Here is a 16,903-nt window from a genome sequence, read left to right as displayed (position 1 = left end):
CTTAAGAACTGGTATGGTGGTTATTGAGAAAGGATTATCAGTTCCTGTTCTCCCCATTTCAAAGGACCGGGGGATCAAGGGGGGGGGGTATTCCAATACCACCAGAAACGTAAAAGTTCATCACAATTCCCGAAACATTTTCACAAACCGTCGCGGAAGCATCAGATCTTTTTCTCCGCACTACAGTGAACGCTGCACTGGGGTTTGGGAGGTATGAAATGCCCTCCCTCCCCCAGCAACGTAAAAGTCGATGACCATTTTCGTTAAAAGCGACGGGAGTTCATAACCACCCAACACAGAAAGACATGATAACCTTTTACCCATAAATCTCAGTAGAACTATAAGAGGGAGGGGGGTATTCCGTACCCCCCAGACCCTTCTCTGAGCTATTTTGGTTAAAAAAAATGCGCTTTATCTGCACAAGAGTTGTACACAATTTATAGGTACTTGTTTCTTCACGTTTGGAGTGAATAGTTAGGGTATGTTTGTCATAGTAGGTACCTTTAAATCTTCTGGCAGTTAATGTAAAGGTTAAATAAAAGATCAGTATTTCATCTGTATAGTGTTTAACCCTTCTAAGTGGATGAGGAATCAACCAGAAGCCACTATCAAAATAAATAAAGTTTCTCCCATTAAGAAAATGTTTAAGTACTTGATGAAGGATGAATATTCTATGTCTTCTTTATTTTTTTCCCGCTTCACACACTCCAACGTTCTCCTCGGCCGCTCCATTTCGCGCTTCTTCTTTCTGTTTCCTTCCTCATTAATCTTTCACCCTACGGTCCTTATTCACACTTCTTTGTTTTCCTCTCCTCAATGCTAGTTTTGAGGAATTCTTCTAAACCTTCATTTCTCCATCAATTTTCACCGTTCAACCTTCAAGTTGAAGTATAAAGTATAAGTGATTGTTGACTGTTCTTGAAATTTTTTTTCACTCTACTCTTTTCGGGTCTGCGTTGCCCGCCATAAGTTATTTTGCGTCATCGTCACTTCTTTGGAGGTTACTGTTTTTGGTGGGATTCTTTATAATCGGGTACAGTGTATAGTTTTTAATCTTTCCTCTTATTACGTTCACTTCCTTCCATCCCTACTTCTTTTTACCCCTCTTTTCTTCGCTTCTTTGTCCTCTTGCTTGCTTCGTGAATTCTTCTTCCTTTCTACGCTTTCTTTATTTCTCTTTTTTCTCCTTGCTTCTTGAACCGCTTCCCTTTCTCTTCCTTCTCCCACACCTCTGTCTACCGGCGCCTTTCGTACTCCCTTTGTCTTTTGACCATTTGGAAAACCGCACTTTCTTTCTCTAAAATCTTTACTTTTTTTAAATTGCTATTATTTTAGGAGCTTTTGAATCTTTAGAATTTTGAAAACATCCACCACACCTTCTAAATTCACGCTTTCCGGTATTTCTTTCTTCTTTTCCCTTTTCCCTAGCGACTTCTTTCCGACATCCTTTACCCTCCTACGTTTTTGGACTACCGCCCTTTGGTCTGTTGGATTTTTCTTTCATTAAAAATTTTTGAATCTTCAGAATCGTTATAATCTTGTGTCGGTTCTTGGTATCTGTAAGTAGGAACCATGGAGATTCTGATTTCTGGAAGATCTTGAGAATCTTTAAGAGTTTTGGAAAACTTTTGTGGAAATTTTGAGGAGATTGTAACAACGTTTTAAGAAGCATCCGAGGTGACAAGAAAATCTCAAGATTTCAATACTATGGCAAGAGACGAATTTAAACAGTTTTTGAAGACGATTACTAGTCTCCTAGATTTTGTAAGATTACTAATTGGTTTATACGCAAATTTCGAAGACGGGTGTAGGAAAGTTTCTAAGAAAATGGTTTCGGACCAACTTTGGAGGATGTGACTAAAATGAGTCTGTATAACACTATTTCTTGGAATATTAAAAAAAACCTAAAACGAATTAAAAAAACAAGTACCTATCATGTAATAGGAGAGCAATCATAAAACTAAAAAATGTCATGAAGTTTTAATAAATGTTATCTGATTAGTTTAGCAGCGTTTCCATAATCTTAGCTTTACAAATTACTAGTAGTTAAAAAACTATGAATTGGCGGACCTACTAATTCCGGATTGTTGTTGTGAACGTCGTGATTTCCGTTAACTTCCATTGTGGTACATTTAGGATTGGCATGCTTTAATTCCTTCAGAAACTCTTTGTAGTATTCCAACAGAGGCGTGGAATCCTTTCCAACGATAATTAGAAGTGGACAGGTAACAGGATGCTCTTTTATCACTGAAACACAAAAATCCATATCGACGAACAGGCAATGTTTCGTTTTTAGTCTCAGGTCGTTTGTAATTTGGTACTGATTGTCGCCGATAGAATTTAGGCACCGTTTCAATAAAGGTTCTGCAGCTTCTGGCTTCAGTTTTCCATACATTCGCCCATTAATGATGGCATGCTTCGCTTTCTCAAACGAATACACTGGAGGCTTGCTCGTTTTGGATTTTTCTAGTAACTTGATGACACTATCGATGTACTCAGTGGTGCACTGTTTAAAGTAGTCGACCGACACAGGTGAAAAGTAGACTGCTTCAATTACCACCAGTCGCAAAACGCGCTCCGGGTAAAATTGCGAATATAACATGGCCATTTGTCCTCCCCAGCTATGGCCGATCAGTATGATCTTTTCCCTGTTCACGTAATTGACCACCATGTTAACGGCGAGCATGTAGTTAATTTCATGGAGCGGAATGTTGCTAGGAAAATGACTTGATTTTCCGTGACCGGGAAGATCAAACGCGATGTAGTAAAATGTGTCCGGCAAGTGAGAAATTAACCTATCAAAAGATCCAGCATTGTCACTTGTCCCGTGGATCATCAAGACCAACTGGTTCTTGTCGTTTCCCCACGATTTCGCTAAAATGAAAACATCTCAAATCTCGTTTGATCGTGTCGAGGCAAACCTGCAATCTGTCCCCAGGGCACCGGAATTTCGAACTCTTTTTCTTCCATTTTTAGGTGTTGTTCGGTTAACTGTTGAGATAGAACTGTAACGCGTTATGTTATCGGGGAACCACTTTGACTCGTCGATTAACAGGTCAAAGGTTAAGAGGCAATTAAATGGTTTTATATTCACAAGGTGCGCGATATTTATGTAAATGTCGACAATTAATGTTTATACTAAAATAAATTAGTCATTAACAATAAAACCGTTATTGTTACTGGTAAACGTTTTGTGTTATTTATAGCAAATCCATCTTTCTTCAAAAAGTCAGTGTGTTTGTTACTAGAGTGCCATTTTCTGATCTCTGCGCCCTACTTTCTTCTTATTTCGTATCTAGCTTTTTACCTTTTACCAAGCTATTATTTTTCGATGGAATCTTCATGGTTTGGGTTTTGCGATTGAGTCACGCTAAATTAAGTTTCACATTTGAACATTGTCAAAATGTCCAATAACCGTTAATTCTACTAATTTTGATGGAACAACAGTAACTCTGAAAGCAGCAGGATAGGAAATATTGATTTCTATTTGGGTATTTTGGTAACAAAATTTCATGTTTCATAATTGTGTGTAAAGGCGTTTTCCACCAAGAACGCATAATTTGGAATTTATAAATGAAAAATTGAAAAAGGTTTCAAAACTAGGCAAATTCGTAAACCCTTTATCCATATCTTCACCTAATTGAACTAATTATAAAATATCGAAAATACAAAACATTTTAAATCGATAGAAGTTGCCAACTTTTCGAAATAGAAGTATTTACTATAGCATGCGATATAAAAAAAAACATGTTAAAAAAAGTCTGATGCATTAACGCCCCCTATACTTCCAACCAAACATCCAGAATTATCAACTTCAGGAATGACTTTCAGCTTTCAGACTAAGAGATGCAGGAATAACACGATTCTTCGATATTCGGTTGCCGAGATCTCGATCGATTTATCAAAGGGGCCCGAATAACCGACAGTTATTGAAACATTAAGCTTCCTTTTGAGAATCAAAAATGCGCTAATAACTTACCATGATTATGACCAAGGTACAAGCCGACAGAACTTAAAATGAAACAGCCTACACAAGTCAAACGTTAACAAAAAAATCGAAAACCGATATAGAGAGAGGAAAAGAATGACACTTCTACTTCTACGCTTTGGTTATTGGAATAACGTTGTAATTAGATACCTTGCATAAACTGTGGTCTGTGTGTCGCTTGGTTATTATAAACTCTTGAAAAATATGTAATTAAAAAGGTTGCTAATTATCTGCAGGTTATTATTACAATATATTATATATTGTAACAATATAATGCAGTCGAAAGTGATTTAGCTATAATTATTTAGTTAGAACCAACCGCAACTTTTTCAATAGAAACGGAATGAAAAGAGTGCCGTTTCGATAATAATATACGTAAATAAATAAACCTTTTTTTAACTATTCAACCAATGGACCACGAAGATTATGTTAAGAGATGAAAATAAGATTCAAGCGAACTCCCATTATAATTAACGGAAGAAAAATATTAAGCATTTACCTTGAAATTGAACGGTACGGTAAAATGCAAAATTGAACACTTTGAAAATGCCCTGTGATATATCAGAAACGGCAAACTAACGTGCAGGTTATCGGTCAAAAAACGATATTTTGCGTCATGCGTATCCTGCCGTTATACGAGTAGAGTTATCAAAAAATGTCGAAATAGAACTCGGACATTCCAGCCGGCATGATACGTTCAAAATTAAAACTTCTTTCTTAATTAATTTCTCAAATTCTGGTTATCATCAAATTCCGTAACCAGTCCCAAAACTCATGCCAAGCAAGCGCGCATATTTGACACTAGACACAATCTACCCAGACGAGCTTTGCTGCACCCCGTCTGATTAGCTATTGTGCTTACCCAAATGCCCGGGCTTAAACTTCCAAATTCGATAGTCCAGTAAGCCCCATTGTTTATTGAAATTTTTGGGGCAAGCGACAGGTAACTTATTTATCTGTGTAAGTGAGCGACTTTGACGGTTTCTATCTTAGTTTTAAATTACCATTGAGCAACTGAAATGGACCAATCATTAACTAACCGAGCTGAAATATAATTAAAATATCCATACGGGAACGGTTACAAACGGCAAACGAAACTTTTATGTAGATGTAGAGAGTTTGTTCTACATTACTTAAATGTAACGACATTTTTTTGGTATGGGCCACTTGTTATAAGTGATTGACAATAAAAACTTTAAAAAAAGGTCTTTCACCTCACTTTTACACGCTATGTGGTATATATATCCCATAGTTTGATAGAAAGGTAGACAGCGTTATACGTTTTAGAAATTATGAACATTGTAGAAAATAGTGAAGAAACAACATGAGAATTTAAATTGCATTGTCTACTCTAAGGTATCCGGGTGAGGCTAACTAGGTACTTTGGAAAAGCGTTCTTAAGTTACTACGATTTCCTTTTCTCCTGTTAAATTTCCTATACTGCCTCTCGCCCTTACGTGACAAGTTCCTCTTCAGCGTTCCAGCTTTTTTTAGGTTTATATCAAATTCCTCCCAAGTTTCCCTAAAATTCATTCTCAAGTTTTCAAATTTTCATCAGTTTTCCTTTTTACAAAATACAAAGCATTTCACTTCTTTTATGCTAGTGGAAGTGATTCAGCCTAAAGTTCAACTAAGAAAGTGAACATGAAAAATTAAAAAACAAAATGTGGCTAGTCCAACGGAACTCGCCCCAGAAGTGATTGCCACCAAAAGATTATCCCTTAAAAAAAGGAAGTTCCTCACATTATCTTTCACTTACGAAAAATAACGTCACCGCGGGGCAGTGGCGTACGTAGAAATTTATTCGGGGGGGGGGGGGGGGATTAAACAAGTTCGTGGCACATACAGTCACCCAGTGCGTACTAGAAGGGGGAGGGGGGGTAAGAAATAGAAATTGGGTTGCAGGTTGCTGATGCTGGTAGTTATTTATCTATTTATTATTGTACAGGCGAAAAAGATTAGATTAGAACGGTATTTTATTTCTTACTGCTGACAGGCCCCTTTATTGCTTTTGCTTTAATTAGTCAACGAAAACTTTGAATAATAGGTATATTTATGGGCAAAAAACCAATTTCGACAAAAAATTCAAAGGGCTGTAACTTTTGATCTAGTAGTCCGATCTTGGAACTGTTTGAAATTATGGATTCTACAGGCCACATTCTATAAGAAAATATTTTTTTCCGGTCGATCTGAGACAATTTTCTTTCTGGGCAAAAAAGGCAGTGTATTTCCTTTTTTCCCAAAAATCGACTGCACCAAAATTTCTCGGGAAAAAACTTTTTCTTATTAATTTGGGTGCGTAGAATCCAAAACGATTCGTACTTTTTCGATTAGACATCTCAATCAAAAGTTATGGGCAAAAAAATTCCTGTTTTTAAAATTTAAAATTCTTATTTTCGTCATTTCCTGAAAGGCAGGACGCAGGTACCTCACCTCAGTAGCAGTACTAAGTACCTGATACCTTTTTCTTATTTTGGGCATCAATGTAGCGAATTGCCGATCGATGCCGAATAGCCAAATCGTTGATTGCCAACACTGATCACTCACTGAATAGTAAATACTGAATACTACAGAATATTTAGATTTTAGTGACTTTAGACTTTAACCAAAACCAAAATTGCTCTATATATACCTATATATTATTGCCTTTATTTTAAAGTGGGCGGAGCGGATAGCGCCCCCCCCCCCCGTAAATACGCCACTGCCGCGGGGGTGTTATGATAGCTCTCGTAAGTTGTGTATTTTAGAGGATTACTTAACTAACCCATATAGACTCTAGGATGAAAATCAATTTTTCTTAACGCATTTTTTACGGACTTTAAGGATTAAGTTTTAAAAAATGTTTGTGTTCAAAGATCCCCGGCACAAAGAGTATGCTCATAAATGAACAAATATAAAGAAAGGTACTTATGTCAACTATTAAAATTGGACATTTTCACGTTTGTGTATACATTATTTTATGTACGACTGCTTGATAATGCTGTGATTACAGTCGCAATTAGTGGCCACAATTTGCAATATTATGGCCTAGTCCATAATGATAAAGTAAAACGGCCGCCTGTCAATGTGACAGTCGTACTTAGGTGTCAATCCAAGGTAAATTCAAGTATTTTAGAAATGCTTGACATCTGTTGTCGAATGATATAACTCTCGCCAGGAAAGATTGCCGGTCACAGCACACCTTGTGTCGATTTACAATCTATGTTTTTCTTAAGATGCGAGCGACTTCCGGAATAGGATCGTGCCAATGTTGAACGAAAAGTTTTTTTGTTCAACATTGACACGATACGATCCCGGAAGTCGCTCGGATCTTGAGAAAAACATAGATTGTAGACCGGGATCAAGTGTTCTGTGACCGGCAATCTTTCCTGGCGAGAGGTTTATATAGATTTGATCGTTTATTGAATTCCATGAAATTTTTAGAATTTAGATTTTAGATTTTTAAGGGTTGTTGCAGTCGTACATAAAGCTTTGTATATATCGCGTCCATAAATAGGCTTTATGGGGACTCGCCTTATTTATTTGTGTCTCGCTCGCAAGCTCGTTCGGCTAAATAAACGGCTCGCCCATAAAGACCCAGTATATGTACTTGATATATAAATAGCTATTTTTTGATAGAGTGGCCAAAATTAAACTATAAGTGGACTATAAGTGATAGGAACAAATTGAACTCGCATTTAGGACGTATTTTTCAACTCTATGTTGAAAACCAAACTGGCCTACAGTCTTTTGTTTTTGAGTAATGGGTAAAGCGGCATGTTTCGATTTTTAGATAAAAACCTAAGTATAATTTTATTGTGTATTAGGTTAGCGGAAATGTGTTTATTACAATAATTGTATAATCTACCGTTATGAAAATAAGTATACGGGGCCAAGTAAAAAAGTTATCGGACCTAACCTACTTTTTTTAATGGAACACTCTGTATATTTTAATTTAAACAGACAGCATACTAAATTTTCTTTCCCAAACTATAGCACACCAGGCATATCAAAAAAAGATTCAAGCGATTCCAAAAAATTCAAAAAGATTCAAATGATTCACATTTTTTAATTTTTTTAATTTCTTTTGGAATTGAATCCACTCAAAAAATAAAGTTAGGTCCGATAACTTTATTACCTGACCTCGTACACATTATTTTGCTTATAACTCAAAAACAAAAGACTCTTGACCAGTTTGGTTTGGTTTGGAACATCGAGATTATCTAAAAATGATTTCAAAATTTTGCATGATCAAAAGAACACTTTTTAAAAAACGGACGAAGGCAACAGCCGTAGTGTTTGTTTGTTCGATTGCTGAAAATGATCTTTATTTTCAGAGTGACGCGATAATCAACAAAGGTATTCGATGTTTTACCAAAATGGCTAATTTGGTTTTTTAGCCTTCGAAAAGGGAAAGGCTGAAACCTTAGAATGTCCACGTAAAGAATTTCTTCAAAAATTTAACAAAGAAAGAGATAGACAACTTCTACAAATGACCTTCCACTTTTACCACAGACATTCGCGTTTTGGACCCTAGGAACCCAGATCTCAATGATCGAGAGTGCGCCTGTCTGTGCACTAATTATTTCCTGCACTCACTGTATAGTATACAGCGTGTCGCATCGACAGGCGGGACATAGTAAATCCCATGTAAATTTAAAGGAGGTTAATAATTATGGGTTTCCCTAATTATTTTAGAGGAAAAATGTATTTAGGTTATTGAAGAGCATTAAAATCCGCACCTTTTTGATAATTCTTCTCAACTGTTGATTTTGTGTAGATACTTCAGGTACTGAGTCTGATACTTGTCGATAACTATTTCCTTGATAATACCAAATGCTTTCTCTTTAGTCGTGTAATTCATGGCTAATTCATGGCTAATATAAATTTGCAACGACTGAACCAATATTCCCTGTGATTTTCACCATACAGCTTAGGTATATGCATTTGTCTCCTTATTACACTCTCAGCCTTTGTTTCTAAGTTGTTATAACTAATAGAAATAAAGCATTCAATTTCAGTTTCAGTATGACCTCAATTGTTCCCTGTAAATACGGGAAATAAGAAAGGAGAAATTACAAAATACTTTTGGCAATATCTTAAGGGATAACCGAAAAACAGCGAAAGTTATACTTTTAGATGCGGATTTTAACGCTCTTCAAATAACCTAAATAGATTTTTCCTCTAAAATAATTAGGGCAACCAATAGTTAACCGCCTTTAAATTTACATGGGATTTCCTATGTCCTATGTGATGCAACACGCTGTATATATAAATGTTATAGCAAGCAATTGTTTTGCCTGAGGCGGTGACTACCTACAACGTTCCCAACTAAACAAAAGAAATAGTATATTAAGATACAAGTGTATAATCAAGTCTTTAAAGCACGCGCAACGAGTTTAAGGGCACGACGCAAAGCGGAGTGCTTTTAACGTTGCAAGTGCTTTAAAGACCAATTATACACGTTTTAAGAAAGGTGCACAAAAGCTTCTCAAACAAATTACACGTTTTAAGGCATTTCGAGAAAAAGGGGTGTTGCGTTAAATTGCAATCTCCTACAGCTTAAGTTGCTTCAAAACCAAGGCGCTCAAAAACAAGTACCAAACTATGATATTTAATGTCGTGTCGACATGAGGAAGTTGGTGTTTAGCGTTAGCATTAACTTGGAAAACCGCAACGGAAAATTTTTCTCCCAAACGAAAGGCGCACGAAACTTGGGGATTGGCACAAAAATCATATGCACAAAATTATGTCATAGGATTCAAGTCGATCCTATCCCTCTTTCAATGACTCCGAAAGGAAAGGCGCACAAACCCTGAGTATTGGCGCACAAATCAGCACAAAATCGGCGCAAAACAATGACACAAGTTTCAAGTCGATCCGATTGTAAGGAGTGCTAAGAAATTTTGACATACTTCGAAGGGAAAGGCGCACAAATCGGTACAAAAACAGCACAAAACTATGTATTAGTGTCATGTGGATACGAAAATGATCGTGTTCCAATATTAAGTTGGAAATTTTTTTTTGTAAACGGAAAATGAGCACAATATTTTGGTGATGTAACAAATTTACGGGTTTTAACTCAACCCAGCCCGAATCCCACAATAGAAAATCTCAATACTTTTATTTGAAAATTTTTTCGATAGCTCTGCTTGTTACTAACATATATGAACTTTTAAAAATGGCGATTTTCACTTTTCTTGAATTATCTACGAAACGATTTATTTTTTTCAAAATATCGCATCGGTATATCCATTAGCACCAAAAACTACACAACTTTGCCACCGAATCTGTAAGTATAATAATAACAAAGATAGCCATGTTATCCTACTCAATTTAATACAGCCTGTATAGAGCGCATAGCGCTAAGAGTTTGAAGTGTAATTGAAAAATGACTCTGAGTTTGAACACTTGAATTTTGGAGCCTGGTACTTGAAATTCGCCAGCTAATTAGAAGATTCAGGATTAAATTTGACTCCAATCCAAAGTTTTAACTTGAAAACTTGAATTTCAGTTGTCGAAGTTTGAGGCTGGTTTTAAGGTTTTGAAGTTTGAGACTGAATCGTGTTTGATCTTTATGTTCAAATAATTTTGATACTTAATCATTGGATTGATACTTGAATTTTTAGTTCCAAACTTTACGTTTGAAGTTTAAAATTTGATTTTATAGCATTCACATTTTCATAGGTTTGAATGGTAGGTTAAGTGTTTTTTAACCCAGATAAAACCGAGATTAAAGTAATCACTTAATGGCAAGGGTAGATAAAGTGAAACAAATCTTTCTGCATTCCAATTACATATGCAATTCTTATTAAAAATGGGACTCGGAGCGCGATATAAAACGAAGTTCAGAACATAATAGAATATTTTCCATCAAAACGACGTGAGAACCTAAGCTTCCTATTTTGGACTTCTAAATTAAATACCTACAGAATTTTCAGGAGCTTTATAATGATTTCCAGGGCTTCTGCTATCAAATAAGGTTTTGCATTATACACGACGATAAAGGAGAACTAAGCATCCCTTTCTCGTCTTGTCTAATAAATAACTATCACACCTCAGATGTGTTACAGAAGCTGAAGTATAAAGCTCGACCTTTGTATAAAACGGTCCAAAATATTAACAAATTCGCTCTTCGTTTATACCGTTTGCAAGCCCGAATGATATTTTCGCCACATGAATAATTTTTATAATTGAGTCAAGACAGAAAAACATCGTAAACGCATAAGGTCTACTAATTTGTAATTAAAATAAAGTTTATACGTACGAGAAGAAACATATAAAAATAAATCATCTGTAAACCATCGACATCGACATGCGGATTGTTAAGTCGGTATTGCATTCGTAATACATAAATAACAGGCTTTTATTATCTTATCGTTAGTTATCTCAAAATTTAATTTAAAGTAAACTTTTTTCTTGTTGTTTTAGACTTGCTAAACCGAATCGACGGCAATCGGAGGACAGGAGAGGAACTAAAAAAGTTGGCATCGCAAGAGAAGGAATATATGTACTTTACGTACGTATATGTAGAAGAAATAACGTTTTACATTATTCAGTTTATTCTGGAATTCATGGTCGAGTAAATCCGGCCGAGATGGCGGGCTTTCCTGGAGCGTCCCAGAATATTAGAAACAAGCGAAGCGCTATCTTTTCCGGATAGGATTTTACCAAGTCAATAAGGTCCTTTACAATCCCGCCTTATACCCAGGTATCCGATTTATATTCATTTTATGCAATGATCGACGGACTGCGTCGGCACGGGAAATTTCGGAAAGTCGAATTTTATTTCGCGTCCGCCGCTTTTTAATACATTCCGTAATTTTCAGGACGAAGGTGGGAATAAAGTGCTATTGCATTATTCAAGTGTCTATTCCGTCCGAGTAGTGAGTAAACATGAGCACGTAGAACAGAAGAATACTGGAAACTCGGGAGTTCTTGTAACAACAATCGGGCAAGGTTTTAGGGATGAATCCCTACTGCCGCTAACTTGATTCTACAATCACCGCCGCACTTAGAGGGATTTAAAAATTTAGCTGAGAATCAATATTTCAAGCTACTTCCTTAACGTTTTATATTTATTTTTGTTGTAGGTTCCTCCGCTTTTACATAAATTGGTAATTGGATAGCGAAGTGTACATATGGGATAAGCCATCACCGTTGATCTATATATATGACAACTTTCTTAATGAATTGAAATTCCGCCAACAATGTCAACATGGGGATAGAATACACACAATTCGTGCCAACGTTGATTGGTCCGACTTTGGAAAACTCCTCGAACAAAAGAACTTCGGTTTTCAAGTTTTCTTAGATACCCCACTTCTATATTTCAATCAAGGTCCAGTTTTTCAGTTTAAAACAATTAAATACGTGCCTAAATTAAAATAATTTAAAATTCCACCATGTTTTACGGCTACTGTGTTTATCATGCACGTACAGCTTGTTCTTCTCCGAGTCGGATCTCGAGTAAAAATAAAATGTAGTCAAATCACTTGTCAACTTTTTAGAATTTGATTAAATTGCGGTTCTATTAAATTAAAAACTTAACTGGCATTCATTCGCGCCAGTCACGCATGAAAATGTAAAGCAGATCTGCCAGAAAAACAGGAAGATACGCCCGATTAAATAATTTAGTTTTCGACTTTTTGCGTTATCGCTCAGGTAATGGCTTCAAATCATTTCATCCGCTTACGTATAACGGTAACTACTTATCACAGACGATTTGAGAACAAAATTGGCTCATCTTCGCCTCCAGAAAGGGACGACACTAAATTATAATAATATGATCGTTATATGTGAGCCATAAACGTCTCGGTATTAAAATTGCTCAAAATTTATTTACTTTCCTCGCGCAAACGTCTACACCTCGGGTCGCCGAAATTTATGTGTGCGTTCAAAAATTGATCGAAGAAGTCTTTGGCAAAATTTCAACGAGAAAAAAAAGAAAACGGACAACAATATTTTTTGTCGCTCTCAAAACTATAAGTTAGAATTTTAACAAAAATTGCTATACTAAATATGTCGGAAACGATAGCTTGATTTACGATTTTTATGAATCGGAACTTGAATGTATATATTTTCTACGGCCAGTTTCCGCTCATATTGATTTATGAACACAACTAGGGGGTTATTGTTGTATTTTATTGTTTTATTTTCGTCGTATGTTATGTTCGCAAGTGGCGGTTATGATTGGACTATAAAATTCATATTGTGCTCTCGTGCTTTACATTTTTGGGTGCACATGCCAATCTGACACATTGCTACAATGTCTTCATTAAGATGGTTCCGGGGTTGGTTGCAACCATTACCCGCAAAGATAGATTTAGACAGCCGGCGATTATTCATCTTTTGCATAATGTATCTGGCAGTTACTTACTCTACAATCTAAAAGTGCCCTTTAGGAAAAGCGAAATTTTTAAGGCTACAACATAAACCACCGACGTGGATTTAAATCCTATACTTGATTTTTCAAAATTTGTTAATTGTTTGTGGGTGTCTGACTTTATCGAACAACTCAAAGTTTAAATTTTGGACAAGTTAGCTCCGTTGCTTTTCACTGTCGAGATATCATTATTGCAATATCACTCTAAAAATAATATTCATTTGGGTTTTGCGTACAGCAATCCTTGTTTGCGGGGGTACACCAAATATTTTTACTTCTTTAATGTGTTATGTTTAAATGATATATAAGCAACCCTCCAGTTTCCCTCCTAAAATGGGTTTTCAGAATAAAATTACCTAATTTTTTTTAGGAAGGTAAAACTTACATATATAGGAATCCTACCTTAAGGGGGTTGTAACTTTTGTGGTACATTAAATATTTTTGTTTTTTCGTAAATTACGATTCGTTTAGATATTTCGAACACTGCTACTCCACCACCTTCATCAACACGGTTCCATAGCTGGAACCTTTACTCTCTCCCTTGGGAATGATTAGTTATATTATAGGGGTTGAAGATCATTGTTTGTACCAAATCAAATTGATCCTTTACGACAGTGGTAAAAATATTTTACCCACGGTTAACTCTAAAAGTCCACCCACACACTAATGGCCCACCCTGTATATCTGCATGCGAAGCTAATGCTTTAAACCCGAGCATTCTACGATGATTACATCGTAGAATGCTCGGGTTTAAAGCATTAGCTTCGCATGCAGATATACAGGGTGGACGATTGTTGGTTTATTAACGCGCATATTTAAAATTCATTGTGGGGGAATGTTGAAGGACCCTTAAGGCTACAACCTAAAAATATTTCCACCGAAATTGCAATTGTTATACAGGTTGATTTATATCGAAGTTGCATTTTTTTTAATGGAATCCCCTGTATATTATCACATATTTCGATTCCTTGATCAATTTTAGTGTGACATACTGTATGTCCATAAGCACCATACTGCATCTGGAGGTGCGAACACGCTATAGGATAGTTCATTTCCGGACAATCCGCATCAGGACATTTCGCTCCAGGACCCGGGTTTTAAATGGGCGCTTTAAATCAATACAGATAAATAACCGTATGAAACTTGGCCACTAAGTACGCAATTTTACTATTACAAACATTAGTTACCGGGGCGCCCAGCTAAATTTAGCTCAGGGCGCTAAAAAAATAGCTCGGGGAGCCTGATTCACTCCAAGAACAATGCGTTTACAGAAAATCGCTCCCAGGATGTACCGCTCCTGGAAAAAAATGCATGTTGAGATCAAATGGTTTACCCAAAATCCTGAAATCTTCATTTTCATGCCTACTTTCCGTCGGAAAATTTTAGTTTCCATGACAGAGGCAGAGCAGATTGCGTTTCCTGCCGCTTGTCACTTTACTCGCCGCACCTGGCACTTTACCGGCCGCATCGTCACTTTACCGGCCGCATTTTTGACATTGCTAAATGTCTATAACGACTCCTTTCACCACTGACAGATTGACATTAATCAAAAGTTCTATATGAAAATTGAAATTTTATATTAAAATACGATTTCGGGTAAAAGTTAATACAAAACTCGTCAGTAAAATGATATTATCTGACTCGGAAATAAAAGTACTCGGCCCCACGGGGACCTCGTACTTCAATATTTCCTCGCCAGAAATGTGTTATTTTCCTGACTATTATGTAAATAACTATTATGAAATATTGATAAATTAAATTAAATAGATCTTTAACATTAGAAATGTTTATGTTTTCGTATATCCTTTAATAATGTTACGATAATGTTATGGCACTTATTATTCAGGTTGACGTGATCCGCAAGTTACTTGTGATGTATAGGATTAACTTCGAAGAAGAGTCACCATCTCCTATTTTGTTTGAGAGTATTCCGTATTGAGGCTTATAGGTCACAATGAAGAAGTCTTTGGGAAGGGAAGTATAATGAAATGAGTCTCATCGTACATCACATCTAACATTATACTTATCACTTTGTGAGTAAAAACAAGATCGTAGAGGAATGCCAGTCGTACCTATCTAGCTTCTGATAGTGGTGAGCACACAACGTCTTATGCCAATATTATGGCACACACTGCTTGCTGGATATTCGGCACCGCTATGAACAACCAGATAAAATACAAAAATATGATAAGGAATTAACGAAAATTGGCTTCCGAGCAAAAGTGTATAATCTTTAAAACATTCAACAGCAGGCACTCGTTTGGCAATAAGCTTTAAAAAATATCACAAAAAGAAACCAACACTGTTCAAGAATTCTACAGGAGCGAATTATTCTAGGCCCGAATATTCTGGGAGCGAATTGTCCTGTGAACGAATTGTTCGGCCGAGAATCGACCAAGAGCGAATTATTCGGGCGCGAATTGCCTGGAAGCGAATTGTCCGCACACAAAGTTGAGGTATCTGAGGGAGGACATTACTTCTGACCACGCCTGTGCATCTGTAAATATTCCTATAAAACTGAAATTCAAAAAATTAAAACTGCAAAGCGAGCTACCGTTACAACACACGCATTGGGTGCGCAAAGGCAGCTAAACAGAACCCAAAAAATTATCGTGAAATTATGGAAAATAACTTGTCACACAACAATCACCTCCTACATTCACACCGCCAGGGTTGCGACAGATCCACAGTTGTTTAGTCGGCTTTTACGACACGCAGTGTCTCTGCGGTAGGGTTATTCTTTCCCGCCCCTACACGGGTAAAATTTTGAAATAATACGCCAGAACTAGACGGCTAAAAAAATTCCCTATTCTACAGCAGGAAGTCGACTATCCCTGTTAATACGGAGATTAGACTTATTCGACGATTTTTGCCTTAACTTTCCGGAAACTCAGGTTTTAGACTTTAGAGGGTCCAAATTTTGTTTGAGAAATCCTGTATTTTCGCCAGTAATCGGCGTCACATAAATACAGGGTGGCACGTCGAAAACAAAACAGACTGAATAAATCACAAGAAAATAATTTTTGAAAGAACGCAACAGCACGTCAATTCTGGTTGGAAGGGGGACATCTTTTACATAAAAATGTACACCTCTGCTGTTAACCCCCTAAGTAGGGTTGCCATCCCTTCAGTAATTTTAAATTGAACGTGTCGAGTGAGCCCATTTCCTACAAAAGTGTGGTTTAGTTTTAAATTCGAGCGACTATTTTGGAAGATATACAAGCAAAAGCTTAATTATTTGTCGTTTGACACCCTGTATCCTTCAAACGACTCGCTCAAATTTGAAAAATAAACTACTGATGTGTCACTCGACCCAAGGTTCAATTTAAAATTATTGAAGGGGTGGCAACCCTGCTGAGGGGATTAAAACCAAAGGCGTACATTTTGAAGTAAAAGATGTTCCCCTTCCAAACAAAATCGACGTGTTTTTGTTTTTTTTTTTTCAAAAACGAGTTATTCAATCTGTTCCATTTTCGTTGTGCCACTCTGTATATGTATGCATTTTTCATCTCTATACCCTTATAGAACTTTTTATTATTAATTTAATATGT

The 16,903-nt window shown here is 36.4% G+C and overlaps 1 protein-coding gene and 1 long non-coding RNA gene across 2 annotated transcripts; one reads left to right on the top strand and one right to left on the bottom strand.

Moving 5' to 3' along the window:
- Positions 1-1,965: 1,965 nt before the first annotated feature.
- On the bottom strand, positions 1,966-3,075 carry LOC116166868 (serine hydrolase-like protein). The gene is made up of 2 exons (XM_031482050.1): positions 2,922-3,075; positions 1,966-2,874 (listed from the first exon to the last, which is right to left on the bottom strand). The coding sequence occupies exons 1-2, from the start codon at positions 2,968-2,970 to the stop codon at positions 2,030-2,032; spliced, it is 894 nt and encodes a 297-aa protein (XP_031337910.1). The 5' UTR covers positions 2,971-3,075; the 3' UTR covers positions 1,966-2,029.
- Positions 3,076-11,389: 8,314 nt separating this feature from the next.
- LOC116167238 lies at positions 11,390-14,006 on the top strand. The gene is made up of 3 exons (XR_004144486.1): positions 11,390-11,477; positions 11,527-11,678; positions 11,797-14,006. It is a non-coding gene; the product is annotated as an uncharacterized LOC116167238 (long non-coding RNA).
- The last annotated feature ends 2,897 nt before the right edge of the window (positions 14,007-16,903 follow it).

The sequence above is a fragment of the Photinus pyralis genome, unplaced genomic scaffold (genome assembly GCF_008802855.1).
Source record: "Photinus pyralis isolate 1611_PpyrPB1 unplaced genomic scaffold, Ppyr1.3 Ppyr1.4_LG3b, whole genome shotgun sequence".
Classification (NCBI taxonomy): domain Eukaryota; kingdom Metazoa; phylum Arthropoda; class Insecta; order Coleoptera; family Lampyridae; genus Photinus; species Photinus pyralis.
The sequence above is the reverse complement of the archived record's forward strand: the minus strand, read 5'-3'. Positions and strand labels throughout refer to the sequence as shown.